Raw genomic sequence first — 19,607 nt, 5'->3', positions numbered from 1 at the left:
TTGTACATCGAGCAAAATAAATCCAAGAATATTACCTATGTCAACATATAAAGAATACAAATTAAAATGAAAGTGAGTCACACAATACTTAATTGATGTAACAAGTGACATTTCCAAAGGTAAAATAAAAGTACTTGAAGGACACAGAGTTCCTCTCCAAGCATCGAGTGATCCAACCAGTTTCAGAGCCTTTGTTGTGGTTATAATGTAGCTGTTGTGGATTATCCTTGATGGTTGTGGAGCTCATTTCCAACTGGAATACCCTCCTCTACTGTGATACAGTGTATCTTACAGCACCAGGGAATAGAGAAGAGTTCTTAAACCAGATCCATCATCATGATGTCATCCACGATCGTCTGGTCCCTGTGTGATTTATCTTGTTCTTGTGCTTTTTTCTCCTCCTCGTTGTTATGGCATATACCATAATAAATCACTGTCTGATTCAGTTTACTATCTAATTGTTTTGTAAATTAGACACAATTAGATCAAAGTAAAACTGCAATTAAACCTACAATAATACCCCCCCCCCCCCTTTTAGAGCACATACAGTGTACACAGCACTGTACATAGAATGTTGCAGGCTCAATTAGTCCCTTGCAGGAGGAACTTACGATCTAATTCTAGTGCTTGTGCAAAGGACACAAAGGGACTTGCCCAAGGTCACAAGGACACCTCACACTGGGATTCAAACTGGGCTCATCCACTTCAAAGACAGTGACATGACCTCTCCTTTAGCCCCAGTTGATGTCCTTATACTATTAAGACTTTATACGTTTCAACCCCCAAAATGTCACAATTCATTACATGATTCATGTTTTGTAAGAATGACCTTTACATTCACTAGAAGCTTTGATGGCCATGCTGTATCTTCATTGGTTCATCCTAAAATGGGTTCAATCAGTACTCAATTCCATTTAAAATTGCAGTCCTTCCAAAAACAAGTTCTTGGGGGGAAATGGCACAGGACAACAAAGTATTTTAAAAGTTCTTGTTTTACTTTATTTAATGGATTTAATCAGGAAGTCTTTAGTATTAGCAACTCCTGCAGATTTTTTGTAAATACTCCAAAAACTATTTACAAGCATATACAACGTGAGTCTAAAACGGTGGTTCGATACCTCTGTTGGACTTGTAAATGTAGTCGAGCCCCCTTCTTACCTACATGCACAGTGAGATAGGAGTGCGGCGGCCATTACAGGGAGCTCTGCGCATGCGGCCGCAGGACTACATGTCCAATAGTGCTTTGGGGGAGGGAATCACGTGGGGCCAGCCCACCAATGCGAGACTGCGAGGCAGGAGGAAGCAGGATATGGTTTGGTGCGCAAACGGACTGGAGGCAGTCTGACGGAGGGAGGCAAAGGAACAGGTATTGTAGCAGTGCTTCCCTGGACTAGGCCTAAATTTGCCCCTTAGGCCCCAGCTAGCCCCTAAGTCCCCTCAGTAAAGTGTTGCAGGGAAGGCCCCAGATAGGGACTATTTTCCATTAGAGTACTGTTAGTGTTGCTGCACCGGTGACCGGATGGCCACATGGTGCTTGGTGGTCTGGGACCAGGCCACAGACCACATCATAGACATTATGCGAGACACTCCAGCTGGAGCTTGCCTCTCAAGGTGGATCGGGACAGGGCGTGAGGGAACTTTGCAGGCCTCGCATCGTGGGACCACGAATGTGGCTCTGCTCATAGAGGATCCCCACAATTCCCTTGTCTAGCCAGGAAGGTACCCACCGTGCACCATCAAATCACAAGGGGGTAGTGCTACCTCATACTTTGGGTGGGCTTGCTCATGTGGACATCGGGTTACAGGTGCCCAGGGCACCCTCAGTACTTTGGGATACTCACAAGTGGTTGTGTGTGGGTATTGCACAGGGATATTGTTATTGCTATTCTTTATTATATGTGTGTGTCAGTAAACCATTGTGATATACCTGTGTGTGTATTATTCATCACTGTATTGGTTCCAGTGAGTGGTTTTCCCACCAACGCTGGGATCCCTCATAGGTGGAGGCGCTGTACTGAGAGGAGAAAGAGTTCACCCCAGGCTCCCAGTGGCGGAGGCTTAGTCCTCCTGTGAGCGAACAGGTATATCAGCACGCGGAGTTCCCTTAGTCATAGGGAAAGGGGGCTACGTAAGTCTCAGATGTACTACTGTAAATTGTTAATACCAAGGTAGTAAAATACATGGATTGTAGATATTTACAGGTATATAGATACCTTACAACCCTCGATATTGCACAAAGTTCTGTTACTTTGGCAGATATGTCAACTCTCACTGATTTTCCCTAAACCGCAATGATTTTGAGCTGCAGCAGACTCATAAACTTTAACCCTTTTGCCTGCCAGAGGGACCTGCAACACATTGTGTTCACTGATAAAAAGGGAAAATCAGTACTTTTTCACAGCAAATGTTTTATCCCCAAACCTCTAAATATCACGGATTTCTGTCCTTTGAGGTTGACATCTGTAGTTGTGGTGACATACAACAAAATAAGGGTTACTGGTAGACCCTGTATGGCCCGATCACGTAAATGTAATGAGTCTTATTAACTAGCACGATTCATTAAATGTGGGACAATATGGCTGTCTGCAACGTAACTACCAACAAGCCAGTCGATAATAAGAAGGTCGCTGTGATGTGCAGGCTTTACGTTCGGGGTTGACTAATAACAGGTTATCAGTCATGCTAACACCTACAGAAAAAGACTGTCGCAGAACCAGAGGATACTGCTTTAATTATTGTGAAATAATAGAATAATATTTCTAATAGTCATTCTACCTAACCAATGATCCATAATCTCACGATACACTGAATGACACTAATGGACTTACTTTAGCTTTTGGAGTAGCTTTAATTGTCCAAATACAGTCAATCGCTTGGCCAGATTTCAATTTTTCTTCTTGTTCTACCTGACTGGAGCGAATTATGCCATCCGCTCCCGACAGCTCAAACTGGCAGTCTGCAAAGAGCAAAGAGCAGAGAACGTGGTGTCAATGGAAAGATGAGACACATTTAATATCTAACATTAAAAAAAAAGCATACAGAAATATAATACTTGACCTGGTATAGGACTTAGAATACCTCCTAGGTAACTAAAGTCTGGATCTGTAACAAACAGAGATGATACATTTGTGATTTGACCATTTGGGATATTTTATACCTGGTACAAAAAGAAATATTAAGTAGTTGATGCTTACATATTAATCTTTAACGAGCCCTATAACTATTGGGAGTTAACTGAACGTCTGAAGGACTTGCATGCTACTGGCTCACATAACGTCTCGTAATTGTCACCCCTTCATAGTTTGCTTCTGGGGAGAGTGTTTCCGTAGCCCTCTGGATACTGAGGTTGTCTTCCTGTTCCATCTCTGTCCGAGAATGTGTTGCAAAGTGTAATCTCTCACTAAGTGATGACAAGGTTGTGGTGGTTGTGTGCTATAAACATTCTGCCATATAAAGTTAAAAACTATAGTTTTGTGTTATTTTTTTTAAAATAGAAGGATGCATGTTATATTTTAAGCTTTTTTCTGACTTGTTAATTTTCTTACATTTCCTGAAAATGAATCAATCTTGTTCCCTTCTGGAGACTCACAATCACTTAAATGCACACTAAGAAAGAATAAATAAATATATATTTGTAATGATATATGGATTTGTGGGATTTCTGTTGGTTTGCATTAAAGATGGCTGCCTCTACGGTTTCTCTTTTTATTACACACATCCACATTTTAGCTTAATTTGCGCCTTGGTTGTATATTTGTGTAAATGAGAAAAATAAAAATCTGACATCAGCACAGCATGGAAAGTAGTTATTAGGAAGTTTCATTTGGAGACTCAATATTTGTCATTAAGAAAGCAAAACGAAACTTGTCATAAGATGGGAAAGACACGAATTGATGCAGCACCCCTGAATAACATTATACCTGGTTTCCATCTTAAATCAGATTGATCTTTGCCCTTTTGTCCTGGGTGAGTTGGGGTGCATAACATTCTTGGCTCAGCCCAGATTCGGTGGAACCATTAAGGGTAAATATTAGCTGATCTAGACGTTTCTCAGATATAAGTAAGGGCAGGTAATATAAAAACAATGTTTTATGTGGTGGTGGCTGTGTGAATCATAGCTTGAATATGAAATGCTTTTTAAACTCTTTAAAAACATACTCTCGACAGTCGGCATAAGTTGTTGACTGTAAAGATATTGGAGCTATTTTTTTTTAATTCTGACATTTAAAAATCTCATATTTCCTACCTGGTATAAAGGAGTATTTTGCCCGAAACCCCAGACCTTCAAGTTCTTCATCGGAGGAAAACTTGATCCACATGAACCTTCCTGTTGACCGGATCAGCGTCGGACTCTTAAGACCACAGTATCGGTCAATAACTGGGGAGAAGCCAAATGGACCATCTCTAACCTCTAAGTGATCAAACCGGCATTCAAAGGAAGGTTCTATGTGATAAGGCTGGTCAAAGGTCAGTTCTATTCTTTGTCGCGGAGCAGCTGAAACACAGGAAAACATGACCCAGAACTTCATCAACTTACGGTTCTTATGGTTTTTTTCTAACACACTTTGAGATTGAAAGATTATGTATTGAATGCACAAGTTCCTTCTTGCTCATTGAACCCAGTGATGGGGGGAATGTTGCCGGCCCACCAGCCATTGCACATGCTTAAAAAAGGACATTTGTCAATCTTATTGAATATCTATCTCGTGTAGTAGACAAATTACTGCTCTTTAAGATCCCTGTTCAATACGTGGAGAAGTTGATAGCATGTCTTCAACAATGCTTTAACTTCCATTCAAGTGAATAAAAACGTACCTGTTCTTAAATGTGCGTTAATAACCTCACTTCATTCAACAGAGCGATTAGATTAGAAGTTTCTCTGAGCAGGGAGCTTTTGATGTCAGAATGAGTATGTAGTATCTTATTGTACTAACAACCAGTTTTTTTCTGCAGGCGACACTTAATATGGGTGCTCTTGTAATGATTTCTGTATTGAGCAGCATCATGTTCGGTCTCTCAAGTATAAATAACAAAACTGAAGTGTGTGTGTGAGTATATATATATATATACAGCTTGATTGATCATGGGACTAACTAATTTTTGAGTTGAATACAATGGCCCCGAGTGTGCTCAATGAAGACTTCAAACTTGGTTGTTTTCTATGATCTTTATTTCATACATTGCAATATGTATTCATGGTGTTTACCTTTTACTGCTATCTGACCCCAGCAGGCTTTCCCTTGCTGTACCCCCGGCCTCCTCCCTGTCGTGGTTATGTTTGTCTTCCCTCCCTCCTCCTCCCTCTCCTATTGTCCAGCGATGTGTTTACATCTATTGTATTCGACACTATTAACATGCAGCATCATTTTGATGGTTACATATGGCATCTTTAGTCAATTCATTTGCTTGTTGGCCCCTTTTTGTTTACATGCTATCTTTAACCTACTAGCCCGGGATTATATGAAATTCTTGCTTTTATTTCCTTTCCCCTCAATCACGTTTGTTCCCCACTTTTCTGTTTTCTAGATTACCCATGGATATTCGCCCCATTGCTGTCCACATGAGCGCTATAATATTGCTAAAGACGCTCTCATTCTGCTGTCGCATCATTGCCTATTTTTGCCGACAGCTGTGTTTTGCGAGGAGAACATCGCGTCGCCTGGCAATGTGGGACGCCTTCTTGCTCTCTGCTTTGACTGCCTGGCTGCGTAGGCGCTCCAATTGACGCTGTGAAGTATTCTCCTAAGCACTATGGTGCCGTGGTTTACGCAGCGCGTTGTCAAGGTAACACAGGATGCGACCCAACGGCACTCCAAGTGGCCACCAGCAGCAAGAGCATGTGCACTGTTTGTTGCTTCCTTCCACACAGCTGATCACATGACGGCTGTTATGCGACTCCTGACACGATGGGATTGATCATGGGACTAATTAGCTATCCTGATTGCTCTCACTTGGTGGGGGTTTAGGTATATAACGTATCCACTGGTCAGTGTACTCTAGCACAACCCTGAGGAAGGTCCTACAAGGACGGAAACGTTGGTCTTGTTTGTGCTGTACCATCTGAATACAGGTTTTTTTGTTGCCATTTATCTTTGAGTGCTGTTCTTTGTCTTCTCTTGCTAGGGTTGATCTCTCTCTCTCTCTCTCTCTCTCTCTCTCTCTCTCTCTCTCTCTCTCTCTCTCTCTCTATATATATATATATATATATAGAAACAATTAAAAGATTAGGCACACCTCACATGTACAATAATTGAAATGATTTGGCATCTGCATGCATGGAAATCAATACAGATATATGTATACAAATATGCATCACCAAACTACAATGGCCAGTAGGCCTGATGAAGGTCCCTGAGAGGACCGACACTTTGTTTTAATGTATGGACACATAATATACACTGTTTGTTGATACTTACCTGCATTTTGTTTTCCAGTCTGATGCTGTGATTTTCTGCTCACGGTGGCTGCTATGAGTTATATATATTTGTGTATATTATATATATATATACAGAGCTTTATTGTGACGGTACGCTAACCTTTTACTCTTACTTTCTCCTCCTGCTCCTCATCTCCGGCGGCATCACCTTGAAATGATGCATCCTCATGGCAATGTGGCGTCACCTGGTGCAACGCAATGTCACATGACCCCGCAACATCATGACAATGTGACAGATGAGGAGAAGGTAAGAGGCCGGTACCAGCACTTTTTATATTACAAAAAATACTATATATGTGTGAAGGGATTGGGGCACACACTTATCTGCTATAAAACAGAATACTGGAGTACCTTGAAGATACTCCATCAGAGTACCTTGCAGATACTACAGTATAAAGAAAAAACAAAGGGAGCTTTTGACAAAGGCTCCAGAGGGTAGCTAAAACATTTGGGCAACAAGACATGTTTTCTGCAACTGTTCGGTGTGCCTATTTTATATATGTATGCATGTGTGTAACCCCCCTGTGAGATTACCATGGCCTTAAGGGTTACTGGTGCAGACTCACATAGAAAGTAATGCCCTTTCCTATCACATGGGGCTGCGGCAAGTCTGCAGATGATAGGCCCCGCCAAATGTTGCCTGGAGACAGGGACATCACAGCAGATATGTATATATACAAGAAGGAGAAGGTTCCTGAAGGAGTGAGAGTTGAGGAGCCTCAGTGTATATAGTTAAGAAATGTGTTCCTGAGTATATAGGAAGGACTTGTACCCATTTGCTATGTTTTAGTTAGGGACAATGACCCTTCAGATAAGGTCCCGGGATATGGCCAAGGTGAGCTCAGTGGTTCACTGAAGAAGAGGTATGCACTCTACAGTGGTCCCCATGAGCGAGGCTCCCGGGTGCAATAGGACCAGCTCTACAGGCAGGTCCACACAGGTCTCAGTCCTAATCTGTCTAGCAGTTACAGTTCAGACACAGAAGCAAGATGTAGGTCCATTATCAATATTGAGTCAGCCAGAACCTAGGAAGGGGCCCCTAGTCACAGAGCGTAATGGTTGTTATGCAGAATGGAAACAGGACGATAAGTGGGAAACCAGCCAAGTGTTCACACCTCCTCAGTGTGTTAAGTGCAGGCACCAAGGGATGCAATAGTCAAGAGTGCAAGCAAACCACATGTAACTGATGACACCCGTAACTATGTGTCCTGTGTATGGATGAGAAGAGCCCTGGTATAAGGGAGCAAATAAAGAGTGTTCTTTGTACTACAAAAGTTGTTGGTGCCCACCATTGCCTCCTGAGTGGCCACTAATAGAGACACTGATATAAACTCCCCTAGGAGCCGGCAGAGAGGGTTACAGATATTCACAATTGTTTAGTATCACATTGTGCACTACTTTTTTCATATATATATATGTAATTGACAAACAGTATGGATTTTCTGTTTGTTACCCTTAAGATGGCTGCTTCTGTGGTGTTTTCACTCTTTTCACTATACATATCCATATTTGAGCTTAATTTCCCAGTTCGTATATATTTGTGCAAATTAAGAGAATAGGAGGAAATACTTTATTTAATTATAGACAGGTGTCATATGGTAAGTACAACTTTATAATTAAAAAGGGAAGTTGGTAAAAGATGGGAAAATGTCTAAAATGCATTAAACAGCCCCCCTAATTGTTTATTGTGCCTGGTATGCAGCCTGCTTAAAATGTCAAAGTTCGGAGTCAAGTTAATAAGTTCAAAAGGAGAACATTTATATAGTATGTCTAAAATGTAAATGATGATCTGAGGTTGAAACACGGTATTAAGTCAGAGAGCTTGGAACAAGTATAAGAGGTTTATCTCTAATGTAGCATGTTTGTAAATGTGATTGCAATCTTATGCACTAGGTATCTATACTATAATTCTAAGTTGGATTCCGTTTGTTTGTTTGTATGTCAGAAGCATCAAAATCTCAGAAACGGCACCACGCAGCACAACAAAACTTTCACTGTACATTCTGCTGCGGATTTGTAGGTCAACGCAACTATTTTGAGCTTCCAATGTCACTCACCTCCCAAATTACGGACATTATAAGTTTCACTCGGCTGTCCAGCAAAAATGTTAGAGCATGGGCGGGGGGCGGGGCTACTAAGGGAGGGGGCGTGTCCTTGCCTGGATCGGAGCTGTGTGTGTCTCTGTGTCTGTGTGTCATGTAAGATGTTTGGGGGGAGGGGGAGGAGGAGATGTGCCAGCTAGTGGAGAAGTACCAATGGGGGGTGGCCGGGAAAATGTGCCGCCAGTGGGGGGAGATGTACCAACGGGGGGGAGGAAGAAAAGAAGGAGAGGAAAAAGCACAGAGGGACTGGGATATGCGCGGGAGCAGCAGCCACCGCCGGTCTGACCTTCTCTCGAGTATCCAGGAGAATGAAGGATGGTGATGGATCGCACAGCCACGAAGATCCAATTCCCAATGGGACCGGAGAGTATAAGACAAAAATGCACACTCCAATTATGCAATAGGTCTGGTTTATTGCAGGTGGGTACAGCAACAGGACAACACGAACGCACCTACGCGTTTCGTGCACAGGGCACTTTATCAAGGTGACAAAATAACACATTGCTGCTTAATTTATACTCACCTGAGTTGTCCTCCGGTAGTGAGTATAAATTAAGCAGCAATGTGTTATTTTGTCATCTTGATAAAGTGCCCTGTGCACGAAACGCGTAGGTGCGTTCGTGTTGTCCTGTTGCTGTACCCACCTGCAATAAACCAGACCTATTGCATAATTGGAGTGTGCATTTTTGTCTTATACTCTCCGGTCCCATTGGGAATTGGATCTTCGTGGCTGTGCGATCCATCACCATCCTTCATTCTCCTGTTTACCTGCCTGGATGGGCTGCATGCCCTGGATGTCTGGATGTCCTGTCAAGCACCAAGGTAAAGGGCCGCAGTGCCCTACCATATATATATATGCATACCTGTGCTTTTGCATTGTAAAATAATTCATTTGGTTGGGTGTATACAGTGTTTAAGCTGTGGAGGTCAGTGGACCCCACTAGACACTTAGCCCTTCCTAGTATACGCTTACATTACTCAAGGACTCCCGACTGTCATCCTGGTTATTTACATATCTTGTGGAGGACACTCTCTCTGATTTTGGATGCATCACATCTCTTCTACCTTCTTCTCTCGAGTATCCGCTTTGTTAGAGCAGCAGCCGCCGCCATGAGCGACGTGGATGAGAAGCAATTCGAGGGCAGAGTGAGTATACCGAGCAAGGACCCTCCTGTACAGCAGCACTTATTTCATGTGTATATGTTCGCGTTGGCCAGTCCCCGGGGTGGTAACTGGCGCAGCCCTATCCCAGTAATAAAAAAAATAATACGATCGGAAAGTAGTGCGAATCCGGATTAAACATCTATTTACGGGTGGCAGGGGTGTTTGCTGTGAGGCGATGATCGGTGGCTATGAGGTGATGACGTGTGTGTCTGTCACAAGATGGCTCCTATCTGCCACACAGAGGAGTGGGGGCTTCTAGGATATATATATCTTTATACACCCGATAAATATACCGCAAAACAAACCACCACATGTCGAAAATAATTCGTTTAGTTCTATCACTATTGTGTATATATTCACCTCTACAAATAAACTTTCCCTATAAATGCTGCCAACAGGTCCTCTATCCCAGAAATATATATCCCTGAGCGTTTGATTTATATACACACATGTACACGAGACTTGCTTCCCCTGGAAAAGTGTATATATATATATATATATATATATATATATATATATATATATATATATATATATATATATGTATAGACAAAACACACAAAAAAGGAAGTTGCTCAACACCTAATATTAAAGGTTAAATCAAGCCCCCAGATTAATACTGACTATAGGGGTAAAATAAAATATAAACCCCAAATTAAAGCAGTTAGAAAAATTATAGAGCTTGTTGGTGCTAGGGGATAATAACAACTATATAGAACACACAAATGAAAGGACAAAGACAACCCCCTTGTTAGCACTCTAAATTACACCTAAAGAAAATCTACTAATAAAGATTATATTGCAAGAACCAGATGCACTGCAGAGTCAGAAAAATGAACAAGATTTTATTGGAATAACAGCAAGACACACTAACTTAAAAACATGAATATACTAAAGACAGCCTAACAAAATATATGTATCAAAAATATATTAGATAAAAGGGGGACTGTTGATCTAGTGAATTGAATTCTATTTTACCTCAAAAAAACTAAAGTGTGTCTAAATGAATATAAATTGTAACACAGAAGTAGTTTAATATAACCCTTATAGGTAATACAAAATATTATAAATCCCTACTGGCATGAATGCCTAATAGAGAGATATATGATGGATTGTGGCATGGAGGAAAAGTATATGATCAATGACCCAGTATACAGCCAGGAAAAATAATATATTACCAAAAATAAAGGGGGAAGAAAAAAGTAAACAGGGAAAAAAATGATATAAAAATAATAATCATACCCTGCCTAGCAATTCCCCCCAAAAAAAGGAAAACAATGAGAACTGATGCAGCAAACAAAAAAATATACCTATTAATGACATGCTAACAAACAGAGTCATACAAATGGAAAATACAGCAGTGCATAGCACTGCAAGGACAAGTAATGCCCAGACAGCAAAGAGAGTTAATACTCAGCTGTAGCAGGGTTGCGTGAGGCATGTGTCCATCAGATTGTAGAAGGTTTGTTCCAATGTTTGTGCATAGCAGAAATAAGGAGAATAAAAAAATGCTGCAGCAGATCCTTCACAAGTCCATCCAAATAAAGATTACATGGGGGCTGTCAAAGAATAAACACTCAAGAGTGTTTGTATGACTCTGTTTGTTAGCATGTCATTAATAGGTATATTTTTTGTTTGCTGCATCAGTTCTCATTGTTTTCCCCCCTTTTTTGGGGGGGAATTGCTAGGCAGGGTATGATTATTATTTTTATATCATTTTTTTCCCTGTTTGCTTTTTTCTTCCCCCTTTATTCTTGGTAATATATTATTTTTCCTGGCTGTATACTGGGTCATTGATCATATACTTTTCCTCCATGCCACAATCCATCATATATCTCTCTATTAGGCATTCATGCCAGTAGGGATTTATAATATTTTGTATTACCTTTAAGGGTTATATTAAACTACTTCTGTGTTACAATTTATATTCATTTAGACACACTTTAGTTTTTTTGAGGTAAAATAGAATTCAATTCACTAGATCAACAGTCCCCCTTTTATCTAATATATTTCTGATACATATATTTTGTTAGGCTGTCTTTAGTATATTCATGTTTTTAAGTTAGTGTGTCTTGCTGTTATTCCAATAAAATCTTGTTCATTTTTCTGACTCTGCAGTGCATCTGGTTCTTGCAATATAATCTTTATTAGTAGATTTTCTTTAGGTGTAATTTAGAGTGCTAACAAGGGGGTTGTCTTTGTCCTTTCATTTGTGTGTTCTATATATATATATGTATGTATATATGCATATATGTATGCTTTATATATATATATATATATATATATATATATATATATATATATATATATATATATATCATACTGTACATTACCAGCAAAGGTAAGGAGACAACAGCACTCAGAAGGTATAAGCAGCTATAAACTGTATTAAAGAAACTTGCACATCTATCCAACGTTTCGGTCCGCTGAACGGGACCTTCCTCAGGGGTATATATATATATATTTGTGTGTTTATGTGTGTATATATATATATATACACATATATATATATATATATATATATATATATATATATATATCTGTGTGTGTGTGTTGTGTGTGTGTGTATATACTGGACATTCTGTTGCGGATTTGGCAGCGAGGGGACATGCCACAGCAGCGCAGGGAGATGTGCCGCCAGCGGGGCGGGAGGAGGGGGCGGGGTCATGTATTCAATATTACATTCCCCGGGGCAAAGCCGGGTACAAAAGCTAGTTCCATATAAAGGGATGCAGACAGGGGGTATGGAGAGCCAGGATAAGTGTCCCTTGCCTGACAGCTCCAGGGGTCCTGGCCAGCTGATGCCGGAAGTTGGGCCTACCCGAAAGTTGGATCTAACTTCTGCATCTGGCTACCATGCACTGCACGGCCTAAGCTCCCCTCCATGACCATTGGCTGCTCCCGCTCAACTACCCCGGGGCCCGGGTCCAACACTGTGCCCTTGGCCCCAGAGAAGCGGTCGGCGGGCCTGTTCATATTTTAATGCTGAAAGGTACTCAAAGCTATATTTTCACATGATTTTATAGAGTCACTAACTAGATAACCATAGTTTCTTTTCCTCTGTTCTTTCAACATATTATGGAAAGTTGAATGACATCAATACAAGACATACACACCTTCTAGGATGTACACACACTCTTTGTTAGGAGGATAGGTGTTGGGAAAATTTGGCGAAGCAAAATGTCCCCCATTACTGGTCCGAATCCAAGTGCCGCACTGGGTTGCTGGAATGTGTTTAGCACCTATGTTTTGTCCATCTAAAATAAATAAAAATACAGATGTTCTCTTTTGATGTGATATGGTAGGATATATTGTGATATTCAGCACCAGCCCTGCCATTTCATCTTCTGGAAACTTTGTGATATTCCGCGTTCTAACAGGATACGTAGTATAACAATGACATGTGCTACATCATCTATATAAATGTATATTCCACTGTGTTTCTGATATTATAGAAAATCCTAACAATGCATATTTTATTTGCTAATAGAAGCTCAAACGTTCACTTCTTTCATCTACGTTTTATACAGGCAATTATTTTGTGGGGCGCCAGAAACTTGATTATACTGTATGGATTATTTAAAGCACTACATCCCATTATTTTTTTTACAGAATCTGGACGCCTGTAGCTGGACTTCTCTATTCCTACGTCCTGAGATTCTTTGGCTCCTGAGAAATGTACCTTTTTATGTGCTGGTAAGATGCAAATAAAATCGAAGATGGCTACCGATGTGGAAGCCAAGATGAAGCCAAGATGTCGGGCTCTGATAACATTGCAGCTTCCTATTGGTCTGTGGAAGTGAGGCTTGGATGGCGGTCATGTTGGTTTCCCAAAAGGGACCGGAAACAGTGGCATTTACAAATATAAACATATTGGAAACTGTGAGTTTCCCGGAGCTAAAAAAAAAAGCGCAGTTCAGCTCTGGTGGACCACCATAAAATGAGTAGGGAGTTGTATGTATTTTGCCACATGTCCTACTGAATTATTTCTTGCCACTATATATATATATATATAGTGGCAAGAAATAATTCAGTAGGACATGTATCCCATATATATATATATAAAGGGAAAAGTGGAGCAATTTTGTTTCAAACAATTGCACAAGATGTAGCAAAGAAAAAAATCCTATGGTTTTCAATGGAACTTTTGTCTTTATACATATAATCCAGTCATTTGACCGGCAAATGTATCCACTTTTGCCTTGATACATAAACCTCAAAAAATTGTTTTCTTTGCTTAGAGTTCTGCCATCTTTTTCCCTACAAAACATGACTATACAGTTACAAATATTGTGACAATGTGCTAGACATACTACCAATCCTATATACAAAAATAATGAAACACAATCAGATTAAATTCATATTTTTTTATGTTCTACTTTTGGTATATCATGTAGATATCAATTATTACGCAGTAGCACAGAATAGCCATTTGAGTAATCACTGCAAGCACAGTAACATTGAACAAGCTGCTATCAGCAACCTGCAATCAGATCTGTTTTTATATTGTATCCGTCAAGTACCATATTAAAAATAACAGAGCCATTTTCAGACCCAGAGTGCCATAGAAAAACAGCGCTCATTATGGAAGTACCTTGTGTCCTCTGTGCCACTGCAATGCCTTCCACCACTAGAATCGTTATCAGCAACACTGCCAAGAGAAAACAAGAAGATAAAAGTATTTCCATGGCTTTTTTGAGCATAAATACGATCATTAACGCATTATCTGTAAGCTGTGTATAGGTTCAATCTGGATGCTCTCGGTTCCAGCTTCCATCAGCAGTTATCTTCGAAATGTTCTTGCTTGTAACTTGTAATTCATTTGGGGAATGATGAAGAGCAAGATTAGTTAATTGAATGTAGGGTAGAATACTACAGTATATGTAATGTGAGTGTTGGAAGGGGATATATAGAACCAATAGGTTTAAAAGGCAGATTGCATTTGGAAAGACATGTGCAAAATGTTCACTCAAGTTCCCGAATCATACTAAATTAGGGCCACTCACTTACTTTCTTCAGGATTTATTTTCTGAGGACACTAGAATAACATGGCATATTTATACATGCAGTTCAGTTTCTATTGTAAAAAAAAAGCCTGTAGAATGGACTTGCGTAGTACTGAGAGCTTGTACCCCTTTAAAACATTAGTTGGCCATTAAAGGTTCTTTCTTTTTTTTAATTAGAAAAACCTTCCATTCTGGTTGCTCTATGGGCTAACACAGTACTGTCCTCTATTGCAGAAACATATTTGATGCCCATAGCATTGCAAGGGCATGGCATCAGGAGTTAATTAACATACAACACAAACACCCTACACATACAGTAAACTATGGCTTGCTGGCCACTTGAACTACGAAGGGGCTAATATACTGTATGACTATTTACTAAAATGGTAATATTATGTATTTCTAATCACCTTTTCTATATTGTCTATTCTTATCTTGCCTCGCCTCTGTATATTGTGGCAATTATATACAGTACCCATGCAACATAGGGTTAACACCAGCATGGTGTAGATCAGGGGAGAGCAAACTTTTAGTGCTGCCCCCCTGTCTCCCTCTCCCCAGACTCTCGCGCCCCCCTGCCTACCTTCATCCGCGTCATATGACGCTGTGAGACCATGTAACGTCACGTCACATGGCGCTGCGGCGTCATTTGACACCGCATTGCCATGGCGACACAACACAAGCTGGCTGAAGCAAGGTAAGTAAACAGTTGCAGGGGCCTCATGCGATCCCCCGGGGAAGAGCGCGGGGCCTCTGCAACTGCCCGCTGCCCCCCAAGCCAGATAGGTATCTATGTCCAGAGAGGTAATAACGGCTCATAAATGTCCAGTATTACCTCTAATTTTTTACTGGACAGTGTCCAAATACTGGACAGTCTGGTTCAATACTGGACACCTAGCAACCCTATTAGACTCAGAATGAGTATGTACCACATAGGAGCGGATATGTGAACCTTTTCACAAAACAGATATCTCAACATGATGGAAACACAAGTCAAGTTGGCCATGCCCTAAAGCTGGAGGGTGGCAATGTGAGGAAGTACTTCTACACAGAAAGGGTGGTGGATTTGTGGAATAGCCGCCCAGCAGAGGGGGCATGGGCTAATACAGCATGGAAAGGGAAAAAACCTTGCGATTGACATAAGGCTAAATCCTAATGACAGAAGAAAGCCAAGGATTGGGTCTCAGGATTTACAACAGATAGGAAAATGGGCAGACACGGGGGCAGACACAGTGGGAAGGCACGGGGGGCAGACACGGGGGCAGGCACGGGGGCCGGCACATGGGCAGGCACGGTGGGTAGACACGGGGGGCCGGCACGTGGGCAGGCACAAGGGGGCAGACACAGGGGGCAGACACAGTGGGAAGGCATGGGGGCAGGCACGGGGGGCAGACACAGGGGGCAGACACAGTGGGAAGGCATGGGGGGCAGGCATGGTGGGTAGACATGGGGGGCCGACACGTGGGCAGGCACAGGGGGGCAGGCACAGGGGGGCAGACACGGTGGGACAAGTGGTTCCTATCTGCCGTGAAATGCTATGTTTCTTTGTTTGTTACTGCTCTACACACACTTTCTGTGTGAATGATCATACTACCATGCAGGGATGCTGCATTTATATGGTACATTAAAACTACAGAGGAAGCAGACATTATTACCCCTTTTAACATGAGTTTATATACCAAATAACATATTTAATAACGTGTTATCTCCTTAGCCATTGCTTTCAATAGCACTCCTGTTCAAAAATGCTCCAGCGTTACCGCAATTCATTGTGCGATAATGTCTGCTACATCTACAGAAACATAACAAGATATGTTTCAAAGTCTCCCAGCTGTAAAACTGGAGCAAGATAACAGTATCATACAGATGTAGCACGATGGCTTCAAAGCTTATTGAATGAGAATTATTCTCTCTGAACTCGTCGCAGCTGCAGTGTTCATACTGTTCCATAAAATAAAAATACCACTTGTGATTACATTCACACGTCTCAGACAGGTCTGCAGCCCTGTCTGTCCCCATTATCTCTTAACAAACAGCACTTCCACTGCAGCCAGGGATTCTGGGTAATGACATTCACATGAGCACACAGTGTCACCATTTGCTTGAAATCCATTTTAACATGGTCCAATAATCTTATGCCAGCTGCATTGCACAGCTTTTCAGCACATCCTGGGTTAAAGAAGTGCAGAGCCAGTTACCCTAATCACAGACATCTTCGGTGTTGCGGCTACGCAGCCGCGGCGGTTGTGGCACCAGAGAATTAACGTAGCAGGGGTCCCATTCAGTAGCATAGACCCCTGCAGCATGACCGCGGCACACACTGTCCCCAGCGATGCAGACGTTTGTGTGTTTCTCCGCGGCGCTTGGGAGAATTAAGTCTTACTAGTGTAGCCCCCTGTCCGTATGACTAATGGGTATGTGTGCTCCTGTTGTACCTGTTGGCACACAGGAGGCCTGAACCTCCGCTTCTGGGAGCCTGGGGTTGATCACTCTCTCTCTGTTCGGTGCAGCGCATCCACCTATGAAGGATCCCAGCAGGGCGGGATGGTCCCACATCAATAACCACTATACAAGTGGATATATTAGAACTTCTTTACTGCTCACACTATAACAATAACAATACCACACCCACAATACAATATCACAATGCAATACCCAAACACAATACCCAACACCCCGGTGTGGTTCCCACAAAGTACTGAGGGTGCCCTAGGCACCTAAACACCCAGTGTCCATAGAAAAGTCCCACCCAAAGTGTGAGGTAGCGCTTCCCCTGTGTGAATCGTTGGTGCACTTACAGTTGTGTGAAAAAGAAAGTACACCCTCTTTGAATTCTATGGTTTTACATATCAGGACATAATAACAACCATCTGTTCCTTAGCAGGTCTTAAAATTAGGTAAATACAACCTCAGATGAACAACACATGACATATTACACCGTGTCATGATTTATTTAACAAAAATAAAGCCAAAATGGAGAAGCCATGTGCGGTGCTCTGGTACACTAACCGCCAGCTCCCCCACTCCGGAGGCAGAAAAAGGACACTTGGCTACATCAGTGTACATCTGAATTTCTTAAAGCAACAAAATCCCATCGCTTCCCCTGAGATCTGTTTGTTTAATAAATGAGGTGCATTTTGGTTTTTTTTGCTACAGTTTTGCAGCTGGGGGAATGTGATACCTACGCCCCTTGTCCTGCTGCTAGATTGAATATACAGTTCATAAGCAGCGTTCCTGCACAGTACTGTGATAATTTTCACACAGATAGACAGTAAGTCATGTTCAGCTTTAGAAACAAACTCCCGTAGGATTTGTAAGTCTTACCCAGATTCTGCGAAGAACGAAAAGTACAAGCAGAAGAAAGAAGTGACAGTAAGCTACAAGAATGATGGTTATCCTTCACTAAGCCGCCGATTGTATAGCCTTTTCCCAAGATAACTACAGTACCTTTATTGAGGTTGTTCTTATTTTAGCAATGAAGCTTGGCTGCAAGGTATTTTGGGGTTGCTAGTTTAACATTAGTTTCTGCATGAATTTTAGGTCATTTGTTTTATCAGATGTAATAAGGTGAGACATTGGATACAACAAGGGGCAGTTGCCCCTGTTATTTTTGCCCCCCCCCTCCTTTTTTACATGGATGGGGTTCACGGAGTTTAAAGGCGATGTTTCATGCTCTGGGGACCCCTTTGTTCCCAATATACCGTTAATATACCATCCACTCCAGGAGAAACAAAATACAGGTCCAAAGCGCCGTCACGCCAGCCAATTGGAAGCTGCAACGTTATCCATTGTGGCTTCCTATTAGCCAACGTGACATTGGGGATTTAAATACAAGGAAGTTCTGGTGCCACCTTGTGTATATAACATTCTCAGTACATTCCAGGGGGTTTATCTCTTTTAGCCACATACTATATTGGTATTCATTTATCTATTTATTCACTATTACACACTTCAGATCTGTTTAATGCGGATGTTGTAATCCATTTGAACATGCACACTCAGTCTAACATAAATGTAAATAACCTTTCATGATTCAGCGTCACGCAATTAGTCCAATGTCAAGCTGGTATTTCCAATTGCGCATAACATTGCTATGGGACCGATGGGTATATAAACAACCATTATGTGCCCAATGGACCAGCCCCTGAGGAAGAGAACTGGTTTCTCAAAATGCGTAGGGTGTCCTACATGAGCCACCGTAGCTGACGAAGTGACGTCACCAGAGTTACCATACCAGGAAGTAGAACCGGTCAAACGGAGCTTGTGCATCTCACAGGACAGGAACCAGCACACAGCCCAGAGCGGGAGCCTGGACTGCAGCAGCCCGAAGAGAGAGAAGGAGGGAATCCAACGACGTGGGGAGTGGACGACACCCGGAGGAGGACCCCCCACCCAAACCTCAGTTCCCTATCTATCATCTCCAAGGACTTGTACTGGAGCTAATTATCACTCCTTTCTCTTACCTTTATATGCATTAGTAACCTCTATCCTCTTCCACACATTTTCTTTTGTTTACAGCCCTTTGCGCCAAATTGACCAGATTTCTTTTGATGGACTTTGTGAGGGGATCAGAAAAATCCCCTGATTTGGACTTGGGAGCAGGACTTAAACATTGGATCTCATATTAACTTTTTTACTTGTTTTTAACTGTTTGGTGTTCTTAGGAGCCCGTATATCTGTGTTTTTATTGATTATCACCTTTTATCTACTTTTACTGTTTTTAAGTGTTTTAGCGCTTCCTCCACTGGTTAGCTGCTTAGCGCTAGTTACACTGGCTTTACATATACTGTGCCATACAAGCTATGTATATCATTGGGGTGGGCACTTTTAATCATGTTTTTGTTTTGGTTCCAAATAACATTCAAGTATTTTGACATGGCATTGGTTCTCCCATGTTTT

General features: G+C 41.6%; 1 protein-coding gene across 1 annotated transcript in view; it reads right to left on the bottom strand.

Moving 5' to 3' along the window:
* Window positions 1–19,607, bottom strand: part of NETO2 (neuropilin and tolloid like 2) — a 55,337-nt gene that overhangs the window by 15,253 nt on the left and 20,477 nt on the right. The window contains exons 2-6 of the mRNA XM_075576275.1: window positions 14,297–14,353; window positions 12,819–12,959; window positions 4,247–4,495; window positions 3,058–3,102; window positions 2,829–2,956 (exon numbers count right to left, since the gene is read on the bottom strand). Coding sequence (XP_075432390.1) covers window positions 2,829–2,956; window positions 3,058–3,102; window positions 4,247–4,495; window positions 12,819–12,959; window positions 14,297–14,353 — 620 coding nt within the window. The remainder of the gene's footprint in view (window positions 1–2,828; window positions 2,957–3,057; window positions 3,103–4,246; window positions 4,496–12,818; window positions 12,960–14,296; window positions 14,354–19,607) is intronic.

This window comes from Ascaphus truei, chromosome 19, assembly GCF_040206685.1.
Source record: "Ascaphus truei isolate aAscTru1 chromosome 19, aAscTru1.hap1, whole genome shotgun sequence".
NCBI lineage: Eukaryota > Metazoa > Chordata > Amphibia > Anura > Ascaphidae > Ascaphus > Ascaphus truei.
Note: the sequence above shows the minus strand (reverse complement) of the source record. Positions and strands in the feature narration are given on the sequence as shown.